This window comes from Oratosquilla oratoria, chromosome 38 (genome assembly GCF_046742065.1).
Source record: "Oratosquilla oratoria isolate Oo_2021 chromosome 38, ASM4674206v1, whole genome shotgun sequence".
NCBI lineage: Eukaryota > Metazoa > Arthropoda > Malacostraca > Stomatopoda > Squillidae > Oratosquilla > Oratosquilla oratoria.
In genome coordinates, this window is record NC_134814.1 from 19,759,445 (window position 1) to 19,769,792 (window position 10,348).

The 10,348-nt window shown below is 35.5% G+C and overlaps 1 protein-coding gene across 1 annotated transcript; it reads right to left on the minus strand.

The window, feature by feature from the left end:
• Window positions 1-859: 859 nt before the first annotated feature.
• On the minus strand, window positions 860-8,913 carry LOC143020004 (uncharacterized). The gene is made up of 2 exons (XM_076176094.1): window positions 8,151-8,913; window positions 860-8,027 (listed from the first exon to the last, which is right to left on the minus strand). The coding sequence occupies exon 2, from the start codon at window positions 7,224-7,226 to the stop codon at window positions 1,833-1,835; it is 5,394 nt and encodes a 1,797-aa protein (XP_076032209.1). The 5' UTR covers window positions 7,227-8,027; window positions 8,151-8,913; the 3' UTR covers window positions 860-1,832.
• Window positions 8,914-10,348: the final 1,435 nt, after the last annotated feature.

The window sequence follows — 10,348 nt, forward strand, 5'->3', positions numbered from 1 at the left end:
CTTGGAAATATCTCTAACTTTATTTTAGAATTCAACTTTTCCTCCCTTTTCACCTTCTTTTTTGTCTTTTTCTTTTTTGTAGTATTAGTTCTCCAAGTCTCTTTTAGTTATTTTTGTTCCCCTGTCTTGTTTTTGCCTCGTTTTCTTCCTTTTCCCTGATCGTTTTTTTTTTCTTTATTTGCCTTATCACCGTGCTTGCTTTATGCCTACAAAAAAAAAAAAAAAAAAAAAAAAAAACGCCGGTGACAGCCAAATCCCCTAAAAATGATAAGGTGATAAAAAAAAAAAAAAAAAAAAGTCCCCTGAAGACACAAAAACCAAGCAAGAGTTCAACACTCAATCAACTTCTGTCCCAGCCTGTTCTAGCCTAACCAATCTCTCCACCAATTTCTCGGCTCACTCCACTTGAACGACCTGCCTTGGTCAAGTGAGGCGTCCTTGTGCACATCTCCGAGGGCAGAGCTGCCCTTTTTTAGTGTGTAGCTCAGATCATATATATTTTTTTTCATTGGGTTACGGGCCTGCCGACGTTGGAAATCAAAGTAAAATAAGAACCGTTGAAATTTCTTTTTTATTTGTGCTGAATTCCCGACTAGCGCTGGTATAATAATAAAAAAAGAATGTGGGCCCACTGTTTTTACAAAACATGCAAAGTTTGGTATATAGAGTAGCTTGTGTGCTCGTCAGCTTGGCCAGTGAGAAGGTATAAATTATATATATATATGTATGTATATATATTTGTATATATATATATATATATATATATATATATATGTATATATATATATTGTCAACGCCGTCTGTTGTAGTGGCTGTCGTGAGGTACATAGGTAAAGGAGGAAGTAATAATGTTACGCACCACGCTTGTCTTCTTTATTGGTGTGGTTTCTGTAAATCAATTCAACATTGTAATTTACATTCATAATCAAGCTATCAAAATAGCACTATATGAAACTATGACAAACCTCTATAATTCAGTAATTAATGCATGACAAAATGTATGCTTCATACCATTATTTTCTTTCTTCTTCCGCCCCTTCAGTATTTATCACTCTATACCTCCGTGATCCGTTCAGCTTCTGTTATATCACGGATGTCACGAATTAACATAATGTCCACACTAACTTGTGGATATATTACCAAATATATCATAAGTCAAATGATGCAAATAATTCACTCTGCTAATGCTTACCAATTATGCTTCCTGGTCACACCCCCGAAGGTGTTGTCACTTTGACAACTAGACACAGAAAGAACAATACTTGTACGTTCCTCACGAAGAGGATGGGGCACTACTTTTTAGCGGAGGAATACCAGATTGAAAGGATCCACATTATATATATATAAGTCACGTTCTACTCAACATTCTCCCTTTCATATGACTTCTTTAATTCTATTTTATTTTATAACAGTTAATTATTCACTACAATACATCAACTTCGACAAAGACAATTTACATATATTGTACATACATAGTAACTGCATGCGTACACACGTGATTATGATTGCCATTAGACTCTAGCCTCCTTTACATGTCAGATATTTTCTCATATCCACCCAGACATAGTACTCTGTACTATACATATATCAAATATCGTAAACCATGATTCGTAATTAATTTTAGTACATACCATTGTCAGTACACTTGAATATCATACAATTGGTGCTTAACACAGATCTAGCACCACTCATGAGTAGTAATTAACCTCGATACATATACTTTATCTGTAGAACATCATACATCAAATATTCTTATACATAGTGCAATCGGCACTCACACCCTCCCCTTTGTGATCATCCAAGATCACAACATCAATGACGGGAGGTCATTTTTACACTGAGTCACCTTCTAATAATAGTATTAATTTAGAAATAGGTCGCTTATAAAGTTTCTTACCACGTATTATTTCTACTTGTCTAATCAGTCCATCTGTGCTTTTTATCACTTTCACAACTCTTGCCAATAACCAATGACTGCGTGGTGTGTTATTTTCTACCATTAAGACAATATCTCCTTCTTTGAGATTTCTATTAACTTTCAACCATTTCTGACGTTCTTGCAAACAAGGCAAATACTCCTTTTGCCATCTGCGCCAAAACTCTTTGGCTAAATGCTGTATCTGTTTCCACTTCCTTCTGCTCTCACAGATCATTTCTCCACCATTGAGTGTCACTACATAATTATCCAAATTAAGTAAAGAATTAGGAGTGATGGGACACAAATCGTTCACATCATTTGATACCACAGTCAGAGGTCGACTGTTGATTATACTCTCAACTTCACAAAAAAATGTACTCAAACTATCATCAGACAAGTTTTGTGAACCTATCACAACTTCTAACACTCGTCTGACTAATCCTATCATTCTTTCAAAAACACCACCAAAATGAGAACCTCCAGGAGGAGTGAATACCCAGTCCACACCTCTCTTTGTCAATTCATTACCAATATGACGCATGATAAGATTGTCCTTCAATACCTTATTTGCTCCAATAAAATTTGTGCCGTGGTCACTAATCAATTTACTAACTGTACCCCTTCTGGACATAAACCTGGTAAATGCATTTATCATGCTTTCTGCCGTTAAATCATGTAAAATCTCTAGATGTATGGCTCTAATGGATAGACAAGTAAATAATATTCCATATCTCTTGACTCGAGATCGTGCTCTCTTCACAAAAAATGGCCCAAAGCAATCTACTCCAGTTACAAAAAATGGTTTCTGATTTACATTTGCTCTATCTACTGGCAAGGCTGCCATCTCCTGAGTGATCGTTGAACTCTTGAAGCGTCTACAACTAACACATTTAGATAATACTTTTCTTACAGCTGAATTACCCTTAATAACCCAGTATTTCTGTCTCAATTGATTTAATACTGCTTGCCTTCCCATGTGTCCTACTTTCATATGATAATGTTGAATGATTAAACTGGTCACATGATGTTCATGGGGAAGAATAACTGGATGTTTCATATCCAAGGGCAATTCTAGGTTAATTAATCTGCCTCCTACCCTGAGTATACCATTCAGTAACATAGGTTTAAGTTTCCTTATAGAACTGGAAAGATTAATAGGATCATTTTTGGATAAACAGACAATCTCCTTAGCAAAATGGCAGTTTTGTACAAATTTGATTACTCTTTCTTCAGCAACTTCCATTAATTGAACATTGAGTTCGATAATTGACACGCCTTTTCTTTGCAAATGTCTGACAAATAATATAAGATAACTACATGCTCTTAGCAACTTGAACCATGAAGAATAGTGACAAACTAGTCGTGACATTACATCAACTGTGTGACCTTGTATTGGTTTAACTTCAACTTTCATAACCCTCTTAATTTCAAGATTCGAAAATTCTTCCTTATTTATCTGCTGTTGAACCGGCCAGATCTCTTCATTTTGGGACAAGAAAGCAGGTCCTTCAGACCATCTACTGGTCTGTCTCATTCTAGTGACATCGTCAGCAGGATTATCCCTGCTGGAGACGTACATCCAACATACATCCTCAGAGTTCTCTCGAATCTGAGACACTCGATTAGCTACAAAGGTTTTAAATCTTAAGTGATCATTATGCAAATATTTTAATACTGTAGTTGAATCTGTCCAAATATAAATCTGAGTTAACTTTAAAGGTAGTTCTCTCACTATCACACACTTCAATTTAATGGCTAGCGTGGCTGCCACCAATTCAAGTCTTGGAATTGTAATTGATTTTAAAGGTGCTACTTTAGCTTTTCCCAACATGAAGCTACACTGGATTGTACCATCAATATGTTTGTATCTTAAATATACCACTGAACCATATGCTATTTCACTAGAGTCACAAAATATGTGACACTCAATTGCCTCTACCTTTGACGTTATACCTTTCTTAGTACAACGATCAATACTATACAACTTGAGCTTATTTACTCTTGACATCCAAACATTTATCAATCCTTGATCTATTTCACTCAAAATACAATCCCATCCAATGCCGTTTCTGAATAATTCTTGTAATAATACCCTTCCTTCAAGAACCACTGGTGCTACCATGCCCAGTGGGTCGTAAATTTTACCAATTACTGCTAGCAATTCTCTTTTTGTTCTAGGTATTTCATCAATGTTGATTGATATGCTCATCTCATCCTTGCCAAGATACCAATTCAATCCTAATGTCTTTTGTACCACTTCTTCATCCTCAATGAACTTCTCAATATCATCACTACACTTATCTTTGAGTATATTCTTCAAAACTTCACGGGAATTACTATTGAACTTTGTCAAATTAAATCCACCTTTACTACAAAGATCTATCACATTATTACAATTGTCAATCAACTCATTAATGTCATCGGATGACACCAACATATCATCAACATAGAAGTTATTAAGAACTATTTCACTTACTGATTTATGAAACTGACTCCCGTGATCTTGCACAACTCGTTTTAAAGCATAATTTGCAATACTAGGGGAGCAACTAGCACCAAATGGATGAGAAGTCATCCTCAGTTTAACTATATCACTTTCTATGTGTCCATCCTTCCACCATAAGAAACGCAAGTAATCTCTATCATCTTTAGGCACTTTAACTTGATAATACATAGTTTCTATATCCGCAGTACATGCATATAGTCCTAATCTAAATCTCAAAAGGACACCTAACAAAAGATTGTTGATGTCAGGTCCTTGTCTCAACAAATCATTTAACGATAAGTCATTTACACGTGCTGCACAATCAAATACTACACGTACTTTATCCCTTTTTGTAGGATGTTGCACTCCAAAATGTGGAACATACCAAGCTTGTTGATTACTCACTTCATACTTAGGTACTTCTTCAGCGTACCCTTTCTCTAGTAAATTAGTCATAAATTGCTTATACTGCTGATAATATTGGTGATCCTTAAACTTACGCTTCAATTGTTGAAGTCTTTTGACTGCCATAGGTTCACTGTTAGGAACTATCCTAGGTTTCTCTGTCATTGGTAAAGGAATCTCATACTTTCCATTATTCATTTGCCTACACCCAGACTCGACAAATTGTAACCATCTTCTATCCTCTATACTAGGTTCTACCGAATTCAGTGATGAATCTACAAACTCTCTATTATAAGATTCAATCAATTTCCTTTCTAAATAATTACCATCAACCTTTATCTTATTCACAGGAATTTCATGATTATTGTCTATTATTCTTCCACACAATATCCACCCTAAACGTGTTCTCACAGCATACGGATCTCCTGGTTTCTCTGCATGTACAACTTCCCAAGGTTCAGACGCCTCTGGGACATTAATACCTATCATGATTTCTATCTCTCCTTGGCTGTGATCAAATTCTAACTTCATCAAATGTTTCCACCTTTCTACATCATTCTTTCTGATATTATGACTGTGATTGAGAGGAAGTTTATTCACTGCAAATACAGGTGGTAATCTAATTTGGTTATTTCCTTCTATATCGGCTACTGACATCCCTTCAACATTTAGACAAGACATTCCTCTTGTACCTACAATTGTACTTACTTGTAGTGTAGTTGACTGATAATTCATGTCTGTCATTCCAAGCTTCTGCAATAAATTCTTAGTGCAAAATGTGACTGAGCTACCATTGTCAAGGTAACATCTGGTAGTAACAACTTTACCATTTAACTCTACTTGAACTGGGATAGCAGTAGTGTCTCCTACTGAATCTTTCAATTGACTGGATAATACTTGAATTCTAGAATCATCAACCTCATTAGTGACCGCTGGATTTGCCGTTACTTCTTTACTTCCTTCAACCTTGAAATTCTTATTCATTCTATGCATGATTGTAAGATGTGAACCACCGCATTGTTCACAAGTACGAATTACTCTACATTGAAACGCTTTATGTCCTGTCCTTAAACACTTAAAGCAAAGTTCTAAATTGTAAGCTCTATTCAACTTCTCTTCATAACTTAACCATCTTAATTCTGGACATACATCAATAACATGTTCTTCCTGACATAACCAACAAGAAACTCTTGCTTTCTGTGTCACATTGACATGGACTCTTCCATCATAAGGTTCTATACCTTTCTTATAATTCGTCTTTCTATTTGAACTCCATGTGTTCGCTTCTACTTTCTTATCTCTAAATCCTCCCTTACTACTTCTCCCAAATGTTGGGTTACTCAATATTCTTACTTCTTTCTCTAGAAATCTGACTAAGTCTTTAATGTCCACTAGCTTCCCACTCTCAGCTACCTCGTCGACTAGTCTCCTCCATCTATCCTGTAAGTGTCTAGGTAATTTCTCAACCAACTGACGCAACGTCCTAAGATTTTGTAATTCTGAAATTCCATAATTAATGCCCGATATAGCACTTATACATGAATTCAATTCAACGATAAAGTCGTCTAATGCCTCAACATTCTCTTCTCTAATTTCAGGCCAAGCTAGAACCTTATCTATGTGCATTAAAGCTATCCTTTCTTTATTACCGTATCTTTTGTTTAATTCACTTCTAGCTCTTTGATAACCCTTGTTTGTATCTAAATTCAAACACATTCTAACTATGTTGTGTGGTTTACCTTCAGTATATTGTTTTAAATATTGTAACTTTTCACTATCTGACACATGCTTGCTATCAATCAACATATCGAAATCTCTAATAAATTCAAAATATTTATCTAACTGACCATTGAATTTATGAATCACATGGACAGGCATCATGTTCTTTGTCATTAAAGTCGTAACCATGTCTCTATTTGTTTGTTGACTATCACTATTATTCTGATGTGTACTTCTGCAGTCACGAGGATCATTCTCTACATTACTATATACGTTATTGTCAAATTTTCTCAAACTATCAAATTCTGCTATAGCCGATTCTAATTCTGTTTCCAACTCAAGCCTATCCTGTTCTAATTTTAATCTATGCATTTCCATTTCCAACTCTTGTTTCCTTTTCAACTTCTGTAATTTGATATCTAAGCTCGCCCTCTTAGCTATCGCCTTACCTAATTGATTATCTATGTCACTATCCCCTACTTGAGACACACTATCTATTGGTTTCACTGTACCATCTGTTCCTTCTTCTACATGTGTTCTATTGAAAGCTAATAACTCCAGAATGACTTCGTCTCTTTCCAATTCCTCAGCTGTAATAAACTCCTGTATCCTATTCATAAGTTCTGCCTTATTGCCAGAACAAGTTTGATTCTTTGCCTTTAGATATGATTTTAGTTGATACACTGTAGCTTTATCCATTTTGTTCAATATAGAATATTCAAGGCTCACTCACACTAAATACAAATAAATGCAACTAGAAACTATACCTCATTTAAATTCCAAGTTCACTCATAATTACCTGTTATTCATCACTTTGTGTAACAATGTTAACTAACATGATGTCTACACTGGATCCCAACAATCTGTACACCTTAGTATAGATAATATGTAGTAGAATAAACTAGAAAACTATGTTCAAAGACTACCTTGTGTTCTTCTCGTGATCAAAGCACTTAAACATTATAGTATTCACCACCAATTTACATATCAATATCAAATACACCAAGGAATCTCAACTTCACTTTGAAAATGATTACATAATCTCCTATTACTACACTTTCTTGATTCATCCTCAACATTCTCTACACAAATTATATATATATTAATTCAAATTACACTTTCCTACTACCCTCATGGTTCATTGTTCAATCACAGCATTCTTAAATGTTCAACACTGACTTCCTTTGCTTGGCTCCTGAGTCTAGCAATTTATTCCATTCATATACTCACAGTCATTTCATCATTTAATACGTTGATACTTCTTATGGATCACTGTGGCTCTGGTGACCATGCCGGCCGCATGCAGTAACTTCTTAATCTTGATGGCGGTATTCTTCCTTCCCTGTACCTCAACATGAATTTCAGAAACAGCATAAACTGTTTCCAGAAAATAATGAAACTGTCAACGCCGTCTGTTGTAGTGGCTGTCGTGAGGTACATAGGTAAAGGAGGAAGTAATAATGTTACGCACCACGCTTGTCTTCTTTATTGGTGTGGTTTCTGTAAATCAATTCAACATTGTAATTTACATTCATAATCAAGCTATCAAAATAGCACTATATGAAACTATGACAAACCTCTATAATTCAGTAATTAATGCATGACAAAATGTATGCTTCATACCATTATTTTCTTTCTTCTTCCGCCCCTTCAGTATTTATCACTCTATACCTCCGTGATCCGTTCAGCTTCTGTTATATCACGGATGTCACGAATTAACATAATGTCCACACTAACTTGTGGATATATTACCAAATATATCATAAGTCAAATGATGCAAATAATTCACTCTGCTAATGCTTACCAATTATGCTTCCTGGTCACACCCCCGAAGGTGTTGTCACTTTGACAACTAGACACAGAAAGAACAATACTTGTACGTTCCTCACGAAGAGGATGGGGCACTACTTTTTAGCGGAGGAATACCAGATTGAAAGGATCCACATTATATATATATAAGTCACGTTCTACTCAACATTCTCCCTTTCATATGACTTCTTTAATTCTATTTTATTTTATAACAGTTAATTATTCACTACAATACATCAACTTCGACAAAGACAATTTACATATATTGTACATACATAGTAACTGCATGCGTACACACGTGATTATGATTGCCATTAGACTCTAGCCTCCTTTACATGTCAGATATTTTCTCATATCCACCCAGACATAGTACTCTGTACTATACATATATCAAATATCGTAAACCATGATTCGTAATTAATTTTAGTACATACCATTGTCAGTACACTTGAATATCATACAATTGGTGCTTAACACAGATCTAGCACCACTCATGAGTAGTAATTAACCTCGATACATATTATACTTTATCTGTAGAACATCATACATCAAATATTCTTATACATAGTGCAATCGGCACTCACATATATATATATATATATATATATATATATATATATATATATATATGTATATATGTATGTATATATATACATATATATATGTGTGTGTGTGTGTATTTATATATATATGTATATATACATTTATATATATGTATATTTATGTATATATATATATATATATGTATGTATATATACATATATCTATATATATCTATATATATATACATATATACATATATATATATATATATATATATATATATATATATATATATATATATATATATCCTCGGACCTGATAACATGGCATAAAAGCTTTTATGTAAATGATTTTTTTTTCTTTTCTTTAATTTTTTTTTCTTTTTTTAACCTCCAGCCGAAAGGGAAGGATCCATCGTGTCAGTAACCAAATTAATAATAATAAACAATAAAATAAAACAAAATAAAAGTCTGGCCCTACGGGCCTCCCACAAAAGATGGCGGCAAGTACAGTCAGGAAAACATAGGGTGCCAGATCCAAGCTTTCCTGCCCGGACGAAGGCTGCGGCCGCGACCTTTGGTGCTGCAGGGAACTGCAGTCTTACTCCCACGTGAAAAAATTTCTCAGGTTATGCGTGCTGGCCCGCTTTCCATAGGTCTGCCACTCTATCCGCGAAGGAAGAATTCCTGTAATTTTGCGCGTGTACACGCATATACCGAGGCCCGGATCCGCGCCGTCACACGGTCAGAGTGGTCTGTCTATTGCACAGACGGCTCCGTGACAGTCAGATCGCGCACTACGTATCTATCTTTGTGCATGATGGTCAAACTTTTGGCAGGGTTATCACTGACCCCTTCATTCTTCAAAGACGAAGATATTTCTATTCAGGAAATCTTAGAGTAAATCCTAAGACATCCTAAGCCCACCGACAACGTCCATCTCCTACCCTCAATCCATGTATTCCTGCAGAACCTGTAATTGTATGACTTTCAACTGAGTATCGAATGATTCAGCTGTGGCAGGGGCTCGTGAGAGACCCACTGTTAATGTTGGCATTCTTCAAAGTAGGCCTCAGCTTAAGATGGAAGAACTGTTTTGGTTGGCAGTGTCAACTCCCTTATAACACCATTTTGGTGACCAGTTGATTGCCCACAACGACAGGTAGGTATTCTGAAGCCAGTCGGGAGCGTTCTGGGCCCGAAACTTAAAAACAACAATAACATTCACTCCAAGACATCGTTCAAAGGCGGTCCTGAACACGAAGCAATTCACCTTTTAAGAGATTTTGATCGTGTGATTAGGTAATTTTCGACAACGTGGGTCTACTGAGTAGGACACACCCAATCAGTCTGAGATCAATAAACGCAATTAGACACAGAGGGCTTTAAAGTCTTAGATACAGATGAAATGCCACGCAGATGAGGAAATTAGCCTTGTGGCAGCCGGAGTAAAGGGAAAAATACCCTTTT

Bases quoted from the DNA above. Each gene is read 5' to 3' on its own strand.
- LOC143020004 (XM_076176094.1), bottom strand. From the start codon at position 7,226: ATGGATAAAGCTACAGTGTATCAACTAAAATCATATCTAAAGGCAAAG.